This window comes from Acomys russatus, chromosome 4 (genome assembly GCF_903995435.1).
Source record: "Acomys russatus chromosome 4, mAcoRus1.1, whole genome shotgun sequence".
Lineage (NCBI taxonomy): Eukaryota > Metazoa > Chordata > Mammalia > Rodentia > Muridae > Acomys > Acomys russatus.
Genome location: NC_067140.1, coordinates 56521922 through 56540397, shown reverse-complemented (window position 1 = coordinate 56540397; position 18476 = coordinate 56521922). Strand labels below are relative to the sequence as shown.

At 40.7% G+C, this 18476-nt stretch overlaps 1 protein-coding gene across 2 annotated transcripts in view; it reads left to right on the top strand.

The window, feature by feature from the left end:
- Window positions 1-17875, top strand: part of Tmem87a (transmembrane protein 87A) — a 49819-nt gene extending 31944 nt beyond the window's left edge. Inside the window, exons 11-20 of one of the 2 annotated variants that reach the window (XM_051144444.1) lie at window positions 623-716; window positions 2172-2244; window positions 4289-4393; window positions 5573-5631; window positions 6878-6981; window positions 9430-9503; window positions 10091-10152; window positions 13202-13257; window positions 13680-13710; window positions 16548-17875. In XM_051144444.1, the coding sequence (XP_051000401.1) occupies window positions 623-716; window positions 2172-2244; window positions 4289-4393; window positions 5573-5631; window positions 6878-6981; window positions 9430-9503; window positions 10091-10152; window positions 13202-13257; window positions 13680-13710; window positions 16548-16589 (700 nt within the window). In that variant the 3' untranslated portion in view covers window positions 16590-17875. Of the gene's footprint in view, window positions 1-622; window positions 717-2171; window positions 2245-4288; window positions 4394-5572; window positions 5632-6877; window positions 6982-9429; window positions 9504-10090; window positions 10224-13201; window positions 13258-13679; window positions 13711-16547 lie in introns of those variants that run through there. The other variant, XM_051144443.1, reaches the window with a different exon arrangement.
- The last annotated feature ends 601 nt before the right edge of the window (window positions 17876-18476 follow it).

Here is an 18476-nt window from a genome sequence, read left to right as displayed (position 1 = left end):
TATTGTGTATACAGAATTCTGCCTGCCTGTAACACCTACACGCCAGAAGAGGGAACCAGATCTCATTATAGATGGTTGTAAGCCACCATGTGGTTGCTGGGAATTGAACTCAGGACCTCTGGAAAAGCAGCCAGTGCTCTTAACCTCTGAGCCATCTCTCTAGCTCTCTTGTTTTGTTTTAAAGTCCTCATTTAAAAAAAAAATACAGAGATTGTTATACTGTCTTTATATATAATATATGTTATATATTGATATATTGCATATAATATCTATTTTTATGAATTTTTTTGTAGAAAGTATGAAAGGGTGGAAAATGAGTGATATGTGCTTGGGGTGGAACTAGCCATAGATTGGTTGTTGTTAACTCTGAATGATGGGAAAAAATAAAGACTGAATGGTGGGCTTTTTTGGGGGGGAGGTTTATACTGTTGAATGTATCTAAATTTTCATATATATATATATGAATATATGTTTTCCACACATATGTGTGTACGTATGTTTGTGTGTGTGTGTGTACATTATCCCTGAGTTCGTGCTCTGTACTGTTTGCCACTGATGCTGTTACTTAGTGTGTTGCTTGGCTTGCTGCTTCTGTGCTCAGTTGTCTCTGCTTCCTTTTTAGGCCTCGCCTCGGAGTCACTCTTCACAAGGTTGTGGTGGCAGGAGCTCTCTATCTTTTGTTCTCTGGCATGGAAGGAGTCCTCAGAGTTACAGGGGTCAGTACTGCTTAGACTGAATTACTTACTTCACTTTGTCCTCAGTCTGTTTTTGTGGTCAGTTACTGTCACGTTTCTATCGTGAGTCAGTAAGTGGGTGTCACTGGGCTGCTCTCCTGTCACCCATGGGTTCTGACTTAGAAGAGACATGTGCAGGTGGAGCTTTCTTTACTTGGATGAAGTGCTAGGGACCAGGAGGAGTGTTTCACACTTGAGGACTTTTTTATTTTAGAATGTTTGCATAGGCCCTACTAGTTGAAATCCTTTGATCTAAACATCCATTTAAAATCTCAAAACATTTTGGATGTTGTGCGCTTGGCATTTTGAATTAGGGATGCTCAGCTTATAACTCAGTTTTTTTTTAATCTTATCTATTAGAGCTTGGTAAACTTAGTATATGATTTGTAATAGATACCTTCTGTCCATCTGTCCTTTGATTGGAAATTATTTGATTCTCCCATTTAAGGGTTCATCTAATCAAAAACAACAGCTTTCTACTTACCCAGAAACTTAAGGTTTAAAAGTTACGTTTTACACAATCCATTACCAAGTAAGGAAGAACTGGGCTTCCTGGTCCATTACAGTTATTTCATTTGTTAAAAAAGTCAGATTCTGTCCTAATCAAAGTGTCAAGTTCTGTACCATTGGCTTTGCCCTTAATAAAACTGAGTGGCATTTAGGTTTGCGACACTTCTCCTTCCACATACTACTTCATAATTGTGTATTTGTTTTTCAAGCCACACTGCCCCTGTCCCATGTGCCCTGTCCCATGTGTGCAATCTCTTTGGACATTTAGGGACTTTAATCAAACTCTGTCAATTTCACTTTCTCTCTTCTGCCATTGCTATAGTATATTTCTTACTCCTTGGCTCTGATAGTAAGCCTGGCCCTCTCTGCAATTGATGCCTGTATTATTTTATGGATATCCTTTAATAATTCTCTGGTGATTGATTGTTAGAACTGTATACAAAGATTTTAGATACAAGCTTGTAGAAACTAAGAATGCTGGTTTTAGGGAAAGGTACTTACTTATATTGTATTTTAGGGTAAACTATTATTAGTAAAATTTCATTGTTACTCTGAGATTAGCATATTAGTGATGCAATAATTACTTAAAATGTGAGAGATATCTTTTTAGAATTTTAGTTTAAAAATAATTGTAGAAAATCAAGATGGGATGGAGTTATAAGCACAAGGACTTTTTGTGGTGTTCTTTCTGACATGGGAACTCTTTGGTTGTATCCTATAGCAGTTTCCTTGAATCATTTATAGCTGTGTGCTGTCTGCAGGCGTATAAGGAAGGAGGAGTGTTTATTTGCCAAGTGCTGGCCCTTGTGCTTTTCTTTGGTTCATATGCAAACCCATTCTAGCTAACTGTAAGTGCAGAGCCATGCGCTGGTTTCTTCTGCTGCCTCTGTTCATCTGTTTTTATCACCTCTTTTTCTTTGTCTGCAGGCCCAGACTGATCTTGCTTCCTTGGCCTTTATACCCTTGGCTTTCCTAGACACTGCCCTGTGCTGGTGGATATCCTTCTCATTGGCTTGTTTGATGGCCGTTCACTTTCTCCCCTTGGAGATGGGTTTTCATTAATCTTTCTGTTGATTTCTCCTTGATCTGGGAAATGGTTTATTTTGTGTGTTAATGGCCTGAGGGCTCAGGTAAGCAGTTTTGTTTTTGTTTTGTCATTCTTAAAATCACAGAATTTGGTTGCTAAGCACATGATAAAAGCTCTGCTTTCTCTTTTTGAAATGGGTGTCTCACCTTGATTTGGGGTTTGTTGTTTGCTCTTCTCTCTTTGTATTACAATCATTGGCTCTTCTGGTTCTGCTTTCTTTTAGTCTCTACCAGTTATGAAATTCTTTGATGCCTGTGAAAAGAATTTGATCCCTGATGTGTTTAGGAACTATTTAGGAGATTTGATCCTCCTAAATTTCTTAAGTAGGGTGAGCAGGTTTCAGCCCCAGGAAGGCTGAATTTCTTTTTTCACCTAGAAGCTGCCTATCACCCTTCAGAACAAACAAACGTTGATTCATTCACAAACCGATGGCAGACAAACAGGTTTCTATTCCTGTTCCTTAAACATTTGTGTAGTGGGGACTTGACCTCTTGCGTTCAAGTGTTAGGGGTATTTTAAATTTGGTTTGTCTTTATGTGTATGAATATATGTGTGATTGTGTAGCATTTTTGTCCTGATCATGATGGTTTTAAAAAGCATTATATGAGCCCACACCTTTAATCCTAGCACTATGGGAGGCAGAAGCAGGCAGGTCTCTTGAGTTTGAGGCCAGCCTGGTCTACAGAGTGAGTTCCAGGACAGCTAGGGCTACATGGAGAAACCCTGTCTCAAAAAGACAAACAAACAAAAAAACATGATATGAACAAATTTGAGTAGATTGCTGTAGAGCAAAAATGACTGAAATTCAGGCTCCTGGCTCCAGATCACCATCTGCCAAGTCCTGTGATCCTTGAGTCCTGGGAGAATGAAAGGTGCTGTGGGCTAAGCAATCAGTGAGAGCTCTTGTAGGTAAGCTCTAGCTCCCTTCATTTTTCTTATTTCTATTTTTCTTTTTAAGATTTAATTTTAAATTATGTGTAAGTATATACATTGTGCACATGATTGCATTACCTGCATAGGCCAGAAAGGGGGCGCTGGGTCCCCTTGAGTTGGAGTTGCCAGCTGTTGTGAGCTGCCTGATGTGGAGTGATGGAAACCTAACCCTGGTTGTCTGCCACAGCATTGTGTACTCTTAACTGCTGAGCTGTCTCTCCAGGCCTTTTATATTTTATTTTTAACATTTTATTTGTTAGGAGGTGCACGCCACAGTGTACATATGGAGGTCGGAGGACACTTTCCCAGAGAATTCTCTCCTTCGCCCTCATGTGGCTTCTGGAGATGGAGCTCAGCTTATCAGGCTAGATTGCTGGGTGGCATGCGCCTCTCCCAGCCGAGCCTTCTCATCGGCCCCAACTCCTTCATGTGTATGATTTCTCCTCTCATACTTGAGCGTGCGAGCGAGCGAGCAGAGGCATCCTCTGCAGTAGTCATCAGTCTTTTGTCTTTCCATGGGAAGTCCTGCTTGGGAATAGAGTTCTTAAAATAAAGCCTCACTGCTTTGCCTGAGTCTTCAGACAGTTGCTGGGTGCTCTTAGCTCCTCGGCGACTGAGTATAGAACTCTGGAAAGCTGTGCGCACAAGTGTGACTGATTAGCTACCATGGATTAGCTGGACCAGATCAGGACAGAATCACCCACCTTAAACAGAAATGTTATTTTATCATTTCCATGGGTTGCTTTTTTTCATCTTTTAAAATTTTTTTAGTAAGCCTATACCTTGTTTCTCTATATTTTTCCTTTTTATTTCTTCATTCCCATCCTCATAGTGTGTATGTGTGTGTGTCTTATTGAAATACTCATTTTCTCATTAATAGTGGTAAGGTTGAGAATAAGTGAAAATATGAGCGATAAGTCCTCTGAGATCTGTAGCTTTACAAGGATCACCCTCAGTCCTCAGACCTGAGAATTAATCTACTTTACCTGTTTGAAGTTTAATTCCTTGACTTGCAAACACATATTCATTAGCCTGACTCAAACAATGAAGCTGTTAAAACTTCGGAGGAACATTGTAAAGCTCTCTCTGTACCGGCACTTCACCAACACGCTTATCTTGGCGGTAGCAGGTAAGCTGGAATTTCCCCCCAAGACAGGGCTTTTCTTTGTAGCCTTGGCTGTCCTGGACTCACTTTGTAGATCAGGCTGGCCTCGAACTCAGAGATCCACATGCCTCTGTCTTCCAGAGAGCTGAGATTACAGGTGTGTGGCACCACACCTAACTGAGTTTGGAATTTTTTAAATGTTGTATCATGGTCTTATGATTTCTTTAGAACATAAATTGTTTTCATCTTTTATTTAACTTTTTTATTTGGTGTTTTGCTTACATATATCTGTGCACTAGATCTGTACCTGATGCAGAGCCAAAAGAGGATGTCAAATCCCCTGGAACTAGAGTTATGGACAGTTGTAAGCCACCATGTGGATGCTGGCAACTGAATCTTTGTTCTCTGAAAAGCAGCCAGTGTTCTTAACTGCAAAGCCAAGATAGTAAATCTTAGCTTGAGTGGGCCAGTGGTAGTTAAAGAAAGTTTTGTTTTTCATTCTAGGAAAGTAGTTATGACAGTTCAGATTCTCTTAAGAATTTATGATCTTTTTTTTAAAAAAAGATTAGGAGTGGGGGAGACAGCTCAGCTCAATTGCTTGGTCTGTAGATATAAGGTCAACAGTTCAGACCCCTGGTCTCCATGTGGAAAAGCTAGGTGAAGTTAGGGAGGTGGCTTTGTAGAGTGCTTGCCATACGAGCAGGAAGGCCTCAGTTCAGCTCCCCAGGATCATGCGAAAGCCAGCCATGGTGGCTTGCTCAGGAAATCCTAAAGCTAGGAAGGTGGGAACAGGAGAACCCGTGGAGCTCACCGGGCAGTTAGTCTCCCCAAATTGGTGAACTTCGAGTCTAGCCTGTCAGTGAGCTCCAATTTCAGTGAGAGACACTTCCTCAAAAATAAGGTGAAGGAGGAAACATTTATTCTAATAATGTTGATAAAGAGCCATATATTCCATTAGCTATTGTTCTAATTTTTAGGGAGCCAGATGATAAAGACAAAATGATTGCAAAACTGTATTTACAGAAAATGTTGGCAGCGGTAGTGCTTATAGTAGGTGCTTAATAAATTTATATGGAAAATAACTAAGTGATAGTAATACTTTGGGGTCTGGAATATGGAATTGCATTTATTCAAGATGAGTGAATGTAATTGGGGGTGTAAACTGCCATTCATGTTCTCACCAGGCTTTTCATTTCATGCTAGCGTCTATTGTGTTCATCATCTGGACAACCATGAAGTTCAGAATAGTGACTTGCCAGTCGGTAAGTTATAAACACATACAGTTCCAAGTGTGATAATTGTGACCGTAGTTATAATTCTTCTAAGATGTAAGAGTTCAAGGCTAGGTCTCTATTCCTCAGTAGTCTGTGCTGGCATGTTGTGTGATACGCTGGTATTTACTTATAGATCCTAGGGATTAAACTCAGGTTCTTATGCATTCTAGGCAGGAACATTGCCACTAAGCCACACCCTCAGCCTCTATTGGTATGTTTTATATGCTTGTCATAGCAAAGAATTGTGTGGATGGGAAACACAGACTGCCATATTGCAGCTTGCCTTAACACAAAATCTCAGGAAGTGCTGAATATCATGTGGGAATGATGCTAATCAGAATAGAAGCTATGTTCTTTAAATTTAAATAAATCTTATGGCCAATAGGATTTATGTGGAGAGAGACAGCTCTCTCTCTCTCTCTCTCTCTCTCTCTCTCTCTCTCTCTCTCTTTCTCTCTCTCTCTCTCTTGGTCATACTGATAAGTGACAACAGACAGTTATAAAATTAGCAGTAGGGCCTGGCATGATGGCTTATGCTTTTAATCTCAGCAAGGGCATTAGAAATTTAAACCTAAACCAGTTTTAGTGGTACACAACTTCAGTCCCAGCAGATCTACTCCCAGATGTGAGAGGCAGAGACAGATAGATCTCTTGAGTTCAAGACCATCCTGGTTTAGATATATATACATATATGATATATACACACATTTATATATATATAATTTTTATATGAAATTTAAAAGTTAACAACCAAATATTACTGTTTTTTGAGGATTCTGGGAGCTGTGACACTTTTTTTTTTCCTGTTTTCTTTCTTTCTTTCTTTCTTTCTTTCTTTCTTTCTTTCTTTCTTTTTTTTTTTTTTTGAGACAGGGTTTCTCTGTGTAACAGTACCTTGGCTGTCCTGAACTTGATAGCCTCAAACACACAGAGACCTGCCTGCCTCTGCCTCCTCAAGTGGTAGGATTACAGTTGTGCACCACCATGCTTGCCTGTCACTTTGACAAGTACTCTCTGCAGCTTGCTAGTGTCTTTGCTGTAGCCACAGTAAACATGACAAAGGAAGAGACTACTTTTTTCCCAAGTTTATAGCCCCAGTACTTGCCAGGTGCCTAGCACAGTAGCTTTTAATAAACACAGCTTGAATGTATAAATAAGAGACTTTGCTCTATACCAAGGGGTTGTGAACGGTGGTAATATACATAAAGTGTTGTGCATTTCCTCCTTATTGTAGGACTGGCGGGAGCTGTGGGTGGATGATGCCATTTGGCGCTTACTGTTTTCCATGATCCTCTTTGTCATCATGATTCTCTGGCGACCATCAGCAAACAACCAGAGGTACTTGGTTACCTGCTACCAGAAATGAGCATGCTGTCGTAGGGGTGGGACATTAGGGGACAACGTTAGGTCTGTGTGGCATAATGGATACTGGCTAGCAAAGCTCCTTCTGCTCTTCTCTGGCAGGGAGGGTTTTAGTGAATCTGCTTGGTTTCAGGAACTTCCAGAAGCTAATTTGAGTTGTTTGTCTTCCTGTTTAATGAGCTTCCCTGCAAGATAGGATGTTTCAGTCCTTGAGGAAACTGTTCAACAGCGCCCCTACTAAGTCCTCCTCACTTAACAGTTTTTAAATCATATATATTTTATTCATTTATTAGTTAATATCTGTTCTAGCCTCACATATCTCAAATTCCCAAATATGATCCTGCAATAGCAAAGAACTTCTAGCCAGAGTTATTCAAGCTCCAGAGTCAGGGAGAAGAGCTCTGACAAGACTCTGTCCAGTCTACTGCTAATGTCAAACTTAACGTTCCTGCCAGGTTTAGTAATTTACTAGGTAGACAGACCCACAAAGGTCACACTGCAAGTGTTAGGCTCGTGGCTAATGTTTGTTTCATTGAGAGAATTAAAGCTATCATAAGCCAAGAGAAAAGAAGAGAAGAGAGAGTGCTGAGTGTGCAGGGACCCAAACCAAAGCTCCTGGTTGTCACTCTGCAGTGTCACAGGCAGTGCTACTTTTTTTTTTTTTTTTTTTTTGCCAAATACATGACTGCAGAGTATTACAGCCTGAGAAACCTGAATCTTAGGCACCCAGAGTTTTTGTTGGGGTTCAATTATATACACCTGTGTGACTGATCTTATGCTTATAACTCTTCCTGGTGGTCAGGCTAATACCTTTAGTTTCCATTTCCCAGCTAGGTCAGAGCTAACATGGATATTATTAGTTGTAATATGATATGGCCTGCAGTCCCCCTTTACACTGTTAGAGCCCAAGGGAAACAAAGATTCCCATCAAGCAGGGACCTTCTGGCTGAGTGGTGGTGGCACACACCAGCACACACCAGCACCCAGCGCCCAGCATGGTGGCACATGGCTTTGATCCTAAAACTTGGGAGGCAGAGGCAGGCACATCTCTGAGTTTGAGGCCAGCCTTGTCTACAAAGTGAGTCCAAGACAGCCAGGGCTGTTAATCAGAGAAACTCTGTCTCGAAAAGCTGTGCCTCCCTCCCCTCCGCCCCTCCCTACCAAACAACAACAAAACCAAAACAAAACCAGCACTCAGGAGGAGGGGCATGTGGATCTCTTAGTTAGAGGCCAGCCTGGTCAACATAATGAGTTCTAGGATAGCCAGGGGTACACAGAGAAACTCTGTCTGGAAAAAAAAACAAAACAAAAATAAAGACAAAACTAGCAACAAAAAGCAAAAACAATTTGCAATAATTGTTACACCTTGAGGATTCTTTAACTCACTCTCCAAACGCATTGTTTATCAATATCTGTATTATAATTAAATCTTGTGGTTTCTTATATTACACTATGGTCATGCTAGATTTGTGGCACTCTCCCTCCTCATTGGGTGGTGGTGCTTCTGGTTGGACCAGGGCCTTATGTAGCCTTCCTTGGCAATAATCTTTGCCGTTCCTCTCATTCCTACAGAGTACACAAAGTAGAGGTTGTGAAGGGCCTCTTTGTCTTCCTCTCACTTGAGATGCTTTTCAAACACTAATTAAGTTAGTCCTTAATGGGTGACAGACATTCACTGTTCCTATCCAATCACTAATAGAGATTTTAAGACAAAATAAAATGAAGGTGCTGGGCAACAATAAAAAGGGAAGGACAGAGTGAGGGCCAAGCTAAAGCCTTCTGGGGTCACCGAGTCTCACTGCCAAAGTCACCTGGGACATCTCACATCAGGCCTCTCTTTCTTTACTCAGCTTGAAGGCTAAAGTTCTAAATTGGAGCTATTTTCCTGTGTGTGGTATGTCTTTGAACTATATCAGGTATTGTTTTAAGCAAGTTGTAGTGACTTGAGTTTTGTGGAGGTTTTTATTGTTTAATCAGAGACAGGGTCTCTCAGTGTCGTCCAAACTAGAGTGTCTTTGAACTCTCAGATGTCCTATGTCAGCCTCCCGAGTGCTGAGATTACAGGTGTGTGCTACTCACCTAGTTTGACTTTCCTTTTCAGAAAATACTACTGAGAGTGGGGCGTGGTGTCCAGGACAGCCAAGACCACACAGAGAGACCCTGTCTCAAAAAACAAAAAAAAGAAAATACTACTGAGTGTTTTAACTATTGTCTCCATCTACAGATAAGAAAATTAAGTAACTTGTCTGGGGGCACGGGTGGCCTGTGGCTCACACCATCCTGCTGCTCAGTTGATGATGTGGCCATTTACAAACTTTCTGAAGGAGAGAAGTAGTATTTCAGTTGCAGCTTCAATATAAGTTCTGTGATAAGTTTTATGCTATTCTGAGAGAGGCTGTTCCCTCCTGCTCTCTGTCCTGTCAGGTTTGCCTTTTCACCATTGTCAGAGGAAGACGAAGAGGATGAACAGAAGGAACCGATGCTGAAGGAAAGCTTTGGTGAGCTTTGGAGAAAACTCACTGTTTTGATTTGTGCTCTCGGTATTTCTCTCTCTCTCTCTCTCTCTCTCTCTCTCTCTCTCTCTGTTTTTTGGGACAGGGTTTCTCTGTGTAGCCTTGGCTGTCCTGGACTCACTTAGTAGATCAGGCTGGCCTCAAACTCACAGAGATCCACCTGTCTTCCCGAGTGCCGGGATTACAGGTGTGTGCCACTGGGACTGCTTCTAATTTTTTGTTCTGTTTTGTTTTGTTTTTAAGAAAATTAATTTTAAAAGGAAAAAAAATCTGAGTTCTTCTGTTTGCTAAACTTAGGTTGAAGAGAGAATTACAAAGTTTTAAGGTGAAGCCCTGATAAACCACACCAGCAACAAAAGCACATTAACTGTCCAGATTACTTGTGAGACACAAATTAGCTTTGAACTTTGTATTACAAATGTTAGGGTAGAGAAATATCTATTGCATAATTCAGTCAGTAAGCTTAAATCTCTGAATGTATTTTTGCTTTTGTTGTTGGTGTGATGACAAAGTTAACCAATCTATGGGGTTTTGTTGTTGTTGTTGTTGTTTTTTTTCCTTCGCTTTTGCAGAAGGAATGAAAATGAGAAGTACCAAGCAGGAACCGAATGGAAATAGTAAAGCAGCCAAAACAGTAAGTGGGACTTGTTTCCTTCCTTTGTGATCTTTTCCTGGTCTGTAGACGAGGTGGAAGTCAGGATTGTTATGGGTAGTCCTTAAGGGTTCTTGTAAGAGTATACTGCTATCACGATTACTTTTACATACTACATTTCTTTTCTTTTTCATTTTCTTTTTTCTTTGGCCAGGTGGGTGTTTTGAGACAGAGTTTCTCTGTGTAGCCCTAGCTGTCTTGGAACTCCCTGTAGACCAGGCTGGCCTCAAACTTGGAGATCTACCTGCCTCTGCCTCCTGAGTGCTGGGATTAAAGACCTGTGCCACTACTGCCTGGCTACATTTCTGCTTTTATTTATTTACTTGTGTGTGCATATGAGTAGCAGTGGAGTAGGGTTTATGTTGTGCCTGTGTGCAGGTCAGTCAGGAACTGATGAGAGTTGGTTCTGTCTTGTTATGTGAATTCCTGGGGTTGAATTCCAGGGGTTGAAACCAGGTCTTCAGGCTTGGCAGAAGCACCCTTACCCTCTGAGCCATCTCGCTGGCCTACATTTACCATTATAACACCCATACTACCCACAGCAATTATTGTAACCACTATCAAATCCCACGGACATTTTTCAGTTAAAAAACAACTGTAATATTTGTAAGAAACCACAAAAATACAAGCAAAACACCTAAGCAGTTAAAGTGTCCTCAAGAAAAAAAATGAAACCGAAGGCATCACACTAATTTGGCTTCCAGATGTAGCACAGTGGGCCTGAGGAGGTGGCTCATGCTGATTAAGCATGAGGCCCGAGCATAGGGACCCAGGCCCAACATCAAAAGCCAAGCACCATGTGTAACCCAGTCCTGGGAGGGGAGATATGAGCATCTCCAGGATTTGCCGGCTAGCCAGTCTTAGCCAATCGCTGTACTCCAGATTCACTGAAAGGCCTTCTCAGAAAATAAGTAGCAAGATGGCTCAGCAGTTAGAGGCTTAGGTTGCCAAACCTGATGACCTGAGTGTTGGCAGAAAGGGAGAACTAACTCCCCAAGTTGTTCCATGCAGCTATTAGTGAATAAATGTAAATGGAAAAAAAACAAGGCGAGGACTGATTGAAAAGGACAAATGTTCATGTGTGGCCTGAGTGCACATACACTCATATATACCTGCATGTACATGAGCACATATATACTTATATGTACACAAAATGTTCCACAGGGAGCTAGAGCTATAATTTACAGCAGAGGATATTCAGCATGCATGAGTCCAGGTGTAACCCACGGGAAGCTAAAACAAACCTACAGAGCCACTGTAATCGAAACAGTACGGTGGCCAGCTGAGTGTAGTAGAGATCCCAAAGGTTAAGGTACACATTTCTGGTCACCTGGATTTTGACAGAAGTACTAAGAACAAGTAATAGGAAGATGACAGTTTTGTTTTGTTTCCGATAAATGGTGTTGGAGAAACTGGAAATCTATTCAAAATGAATTAGTTAAAGGCTCTGGGAATAGAGCTCAGTTGTATGAATAAGGTCCTAGGTTTAATCCCCAGTATTATAAATGGTGTGAGCTGTCAGGGGGTTCGGCTTAAAGTCTTAAATGTAAGGCCTAAATCTGTAAAATTCATAGAAGAAAATAGAGACACTGCATCATACTGGTCTGTGTAAAAAGTTTTTAACATTTGTATCAAGCAGTCCAGAACACAAAATCAAAAACAAAACAGTCATCATATAGAGTTGCATCAAACCAAAAAGAATGAGTGGACAACCATGGAATGAGAAAAAACATGGCAATATCTATGTATAAGGAACTCAGAATAATCAGTAACAGGAAAACATGCTAATTAAAGGGGACAAAGGACTTGAGTAGAAATTCTCACAGGAAGACATTACAAATGCATATTTTTAAAAATGTTCACCACAAGCCTGGTGTGGTGGGGCATGCCTTTAATCCTAGCACTTGGGAGGCAAAGGCAGGTGGATCTCTGAGTTCGAGGCCAGCCTGGTACAGCCAAGGCTATGACACAGAGAAACCCTATATGGAGGGAAAAGAATGCTCATCACAGATAATCTAGGATGGCTGTTATCCAAAAGGCCATAGATGGAAACCTTGGTGAGAACCGTGTATCCACTCTGCTAAATATGGGTTAGTGTGGAGAGTTCCTGAAAATTAAAGTAAAGCTATTTACTCCATGGCCTCATAATCCTGCTATGGGGCTTACAGTCATAGGTCAGCATGCTGCAGGGACACCTGCATTCTCAGGCTCTTTGTTGCAGCCTCGATAGCAAAGCTACTTCATTAAGTTTCACTCAATGACCCAGGCATTCTTGTGCCTTTGAGCCCAGCATGCAGGAGGTAGAGGCAAGCAAATCTCTGAATTAAAGGACAGCCTGGTCTACAAAATGAATTTCCAGGACAGCTGGGGCTACACAGAGAAACCCTGTCTTGAAAACTAAAAAACAATTCACTCACTGGATGATTTAATGAAGTGTGTGTATGCATAGTTAAATACCATTTATTCTTAGAATAAAAGGAAATGTTGAGATTTTCAGTGACACTGGTGAACTAGAAGACATTTTGTTAAATAAGCCAGGCGCAGACAACAAGAGTTGCATGATTTCTGATTTGCGAAATCCAATAATGTTGAACTCGGGCTGGAGAGATGGCTCAGAGGTTAAGAACACTGCCTGTTCTTCCGAAGGTCCTGAGTTCAATACCCAGCAACCACATGGTGGCTCACAACCATCTATGAGATCTGGTGCCCTCTTCTGGTGTGCAGGTGTACGTGCAGCCAAAGCACTGTATACTTAACAAATAAATAAATCTTTTAAAAAAAAATAATGTTGAACTCACAGGAAAAGAAGGTTGAGTGGTAGTTAGAAGTGGGGACACTGGGGAGATGTTAGTCAAAGGCATTTGAAGAAAAATTTTTAATAGAATTTTGTCAGCCTTTTTTGTTATATGCATGTACTATGTAGGATAACAAAAGGCTGTTAAGAGAATAAAGGTCTTAGGAATGCAGATCTATTCTTGAGACATTACTTATTGGTATGCTTTAGTAATTGCTGCTATTTATATATTTCCAGCAGGAAGATGATTTGAAGTGGGTCGAAGAGAATGTTCCTTCTTCTGTGACTGATGTGTAAGTGTTTGAATCATTACTATAAGAACCCTGTCTCAATGTTAGTTTTACGTAATAGTTATTTTCAGTGGATAAACTGAAGAAAAGGCTAGTGAGAATATGACTACTCAATTGAATGACATTTCTGTTTAGAAAATTAAGCTCTAGGTCAGTCTAAAATCTGTAGGCTAGTTCTTTTAAAGTTTCTGAATTCCTTCCCAGAGCTGTAATGCTAAAGAGACGTTGACCCTTCCACTCTGGAGAGTATGTTTTATTGTATGTAACTTGAGAAACTCTGATTCTTTTTTATTTGCTTTTTCTTTATTCTCTTGAAGGAGATACAGATCTTAGCTAGGTTGTAAACAAGCTTAAAGTCTCATTCATTATTCTTTTGTCCTCCATGAATTGTTTATGGCCTTATTTAATGTCATGTTTCTCTGCAGAGCACTTCCGGCCTTGCTGGATTCAGATGAGGTTAGTAATCAAGCCATGGACTGTACCTCGGTGTATCTGGTAATTGAACAGCCATTCATGAGTCCTCCATTGAGGAAGAACCTTGTCTGTCTTCTGAAATGTAGACTGGTTTGGCTGAAAAAGACAGGAGTGGGCATACAAAGATTGCTTTCTGTATATCTGTGTGTACATACTCTCTTTTCCAGAGTTTTGAATTTTTTAATTTAAAAGTTGGGTAACAACCCTGGTATGGTGATGCATGCCTTTAATCCTAGCACTTTTGGAGGCAGAAGCAGGTAGTTTGCTGAGTTCGAAGGCAGCCTGGTCTACATAGTGAGTCTAGGACAGCCAGGGCTACACAGAGAAACCTTGTCTCAAAACACTGAACTCTTTACTGTGTAGTTTCTTTGTCTTTAAGAAATTAAAAATTGGGGCCGGGTGTGTTGGTGCATGCCTTTAATCCCAGCACTCAGGGAGGCAGAGGCAGGTGGATTTCTGTGAATTCAAGGCCAGCCTGTTCTACAAAGCGAGTCCAGGACAGCCAAGGCTACACAGAGAGACCCTGTATCAAAAAACAAAAAAAGAAAGAAAAAAGAAATTAAAATTTATCCCACTCTAACCCTGGCAAAACCAGGAATAGTGTTGAGAAAGGAATATAGTCAATCAGGACACATTATAAATTATTTCAACTTACCTATTACTAAATTCACCATTTCTGTGCTATAAAATGAGATTATAATTAGTATCTCTAATATTTATGTTGATTTCAAATCTATTTTTCGCTTTAATTTTATTTTTTTAAATTTCATGTAGATGGGTTTTTTGCCTATATGTATATCTGTGCACCAATTGCATGTCTGGTGCCCTCAGAGGCCAGAAGAATCATTTGATCCCCTAAAACTGGAGTTATAGGTGGTTATTAGTTGCCACATGTGTACTGGGAATTGAATCTGGGTCCTCTGAAAAAGCTGCCTGCCAGTTCTCTTAATGCTGAGCCATCTTTCCAGATGAAGATTTTAATCTCTAACTGTGGCTCCAGACAGCCCATTGAGACCTTCACATGAGGTCTTATGTGAAAATTGTGGCCTAGGTTTATGGAACTGACTATATACGTCATTTGAGTGTTAGAGTATTCTAATCATTGTTATAAGTGTTTAGAAGCATTTTACCAGATTCTGACTCATTGTGTTGATTTCTCACTGTCCTGCTGTATGACACTAAAAGTGTCAAATCCTTTAGCTGTTTTATCCATTGGAAAAATGAAAATTTTACATTTCTAATCTGAATTGCCTCACACAACACTTTGGTTTCTGGGTTACGTTCTTAAGATTTCTGGATCTCAGCCAGGTGTGGATCTCAGCGCACACCTTTAATCCCAGCACTTGGGAGACAGAGGCAGGCAGAGCTCTATGAGTTTCAGGCCAGCCTAGTCTACAAAACAAAAACAAAAAGATTCCTGCAGCTGAGCGTGGTAGCACACGCCTTTAATCCCAGCACCCTGGAGGCAGAGGCAGGAGGATCACTGTGAGTTTGAGGACAGCCAAGGCTACAGAGAAACCCTGTCTTGAAAAACAAAACAAAACAAAACAAAAAAAAAACCAAACAAACAAACAAAAAAAGGATTCCCAGATCTCTCTTGGGGTCTTACTCTCTTTTGTTTGCAATGCAAGCTTTCTAGCCCTACTACGTTCTAGTTAAATAGAACAGACTGTATGAAACTACCTCTGACATACACAGGAATACAAGGATATTACAGCGCTTTTGGGAATTGATTTCACCCTTTAATATTTGCCTTTGTGGAAAAACTATAAGACTTTGCAGATAAACATAATGGCTACCATGGTCCCCTTTATGTGCTACATAAACACAAAATTTAGCGTCCTTACATTTTTTGTTTGTTTTTCTTTTTCAAGACAAGGCTTCTCCGTGTAACCTTGGCTGTCCTGGAGCTCACTTAGTAGACCAGGCTGGCCTTGAACTCAGAGATCAACCTGCCTCTGCCTCCTGGCTAACCTTGAAATTTTTTAAGTGTGCTATGTGGTGTGTGTGTGTAGAGGCTAGAGGGTCTATTTAGTTTTCTTCCTCTGTGTTTGTCCTCCTTATGATTATTTATTTATTTATTTTTGTTGGTTGGTTTGGTTTTGTTCTTGTTGTTGTTTGGGTTGTTTTTTGTTGTTGTTGTTGGTGTGTGTGTGTGTGTGTGTGTGTGTGTGTGTGTGTGTGTGTGTGTGTTTCGAGACAGGGTTTCTCTATGTAGCTTTGGCTGTGCTGGACTCATTTGTAGACTAGGATACCCTTGAACTTATAGCGATCCACCTGCCTCTGGCTCCCTGATTGCCACCTTATTTTTTTTTTTTGAGACAGGTTCTCTCATTGAATCTGCAGTTTGCTATTTCGACTGGCTGGGCAGCATGCTCCTGGGTTCTGCCATGTCTACCCCCTAGAGTTGGGGTTACAGATGGTTACTATTGCGCCTTTTTGCTTTTGTATTATCCTATGTGTGTAACTGTTTGCCTGCATGTATATGTGTACATCATGGTACCTGCAGCCAGAAGATGGTACACAGCCACATACACCAGAGATCAGTTCGAGTAAGCTTTCTACAGATCTACTGTACAACACTGTGCAACACTATATTGCACACTGAAAAACCTGTAAGATTGCTACATTTCTCTCTGAATTGTAGTTGAGTCATTTAACCTTGGATGTTATTTTTCAGATTCATCATAGATACACTTCTGTAAACAATTAGTATAGAAAAGTATGTGAAAAAATTTGTTTGAGCCATTTATATAGAGATTATTTGGATTTAGACCATTTTAAATTATATACTTAGAATAAATCTTTTCCCCCCTTAGGAACGAATGATCACACACTTTGAAAGGTCAAAGATGGAGTGAGCAATGGAAAGTACTGTAGAAGATGGCTTGTGTCAGGGAAGAGCCCAGCTCATCATCAGTCTCCTGCTGCTCCGTGGGACTGAAGGAAGCAAAGGCATCTTGCTCTGTCCCTGGATCTTTGTGCATGGGAGCTGGGGAGAGGTGTCAGTCAAGAAGAACAGCTTACTGAAAACAGTCATGGGATGAGAAAAATCTACAGGCTTCTTCACATCTTTGACACCCTTCCCTCCAAACCCCATCATTGGCTGTTTTTGCAACCTACATGTTGTCCCTGAACTTGCTGTGCAGTTGTTTAACTTGTCAGACTAGGAAGTTTAAAGTTTCTGAAAGGACTATGTCATCTACACCATAATTTGTCATCTCTAGGAGCAACTGCCTGTGGTTTTATTTATTTAAGAAGTTGTATCGGTGATGGGAGAAATTGTCATTTATTTTTTATTTTCCCAGGACGTCATGGTTACATCTTGCAGAAGTAGTTTCAGTGAAATAGGCCCTTCTGAGTTAAGGAACCATAGATCTATCAGTGACCAAAAGTGGGGGTAGGGGAAGAAAGTTACATGTGATTCAAAATCAAGTGCAATTTTGTTTACAAATGGTGTATATTAAAGATTTTTCTATTTCAGATGTGCTTTAAAGAGAAATATTAGTTTAACTCTTCAGACATCTGATATTATGACACATCCCATTGCTGGCAATGTGGTGCACACTCCAAGACTTTTAACTACTCCAAGGCGGCATTGCAGTTGCAGGCAATGCTTGGTTTGCCTTCATGCCATTCTTTGGATTGCACTAGATGCCAAGAGGCACTCCGTTTAAGTGCTGTCATTATTCACCCTGCAAGAGGGACTAACTATCATGCTTCAGAAGGGGGAGCTGTAGAAAGGGATCAGGTCCCGTTGCTTTACAAGCAGTTATTGCATGAAGTGGTGTGGAGGCCCTAGACTGCTGCTGCTTCTCCCTGCCCCACTCCCACCTCTCTCTGAAGACTGACTGCTCTAGTATCTGGTGTTGGCTTAGAGACTGCTTATAAGAACATCACCAGGTGATGGGATTCACTTGAAGCACTGTATTTCAGTTGTAACCATTTTATCTAGTTTTCCTTCTCTAAATTTTTGTTCTACATGAAAAGTTCATGCCACTTTTTAATATAAAGATTTTAACAAAAGTAATGTCTTTCTCATTTATTTCAAATTTTCTGTGTATACCCTTCTTTCAGACCCTAGTGGAGACTTTCCTTCCAAGGCTTTTTGCCACAGATTAAAATATTTTTTGTTTGAAAGTGATGACCATATGACCACATCTTAAAATAACTCACACTGTTTGTTCTGGTTTACTTTCATTGCTGTGATAAACACCATGGCCAAAAGCAACTTGGGGAGGAAAGGTTTTATTTCAGGTCCTATCGTAATCCATCATTGAGAAAAGCCAGGGCAGGAACTCAAGGAGAGGCTGTGAAGAAACACTGCTTTCCCCCCCTTAAATACACCCCAGGACAACCTGCCCAAGAGTGCCAGGGATGCTGGGGTGGTACCACCAACAGTAGGATGGGTTTTTCCCACATAATCATTAACCAAGAAGATGCCCCCACAGACTTGCCTACAGGCTATTCTGATGCAGACATTTCTTTCAACTGAAGTTCCTTCTCCCAGGTAACCCTAGCCTGTGTCAGGTTGACAAAAAGCCAGCCGGCACACCATAGTAACATGTTAATAGCATTTAGGGAACATTTCTCTACAGCTTTTTGCTTTGGTTACTTTTCTGAAACCTCTCTTTGCTGGCACCTTTAAAGAACAGTAATATGAGGAAATCAGTGTATTCTGGAACTAATGATCACTGGCTGTGCGCATCATGTGTTCCTGTTGCAGGTAAAACTTAGCAGACCATTAC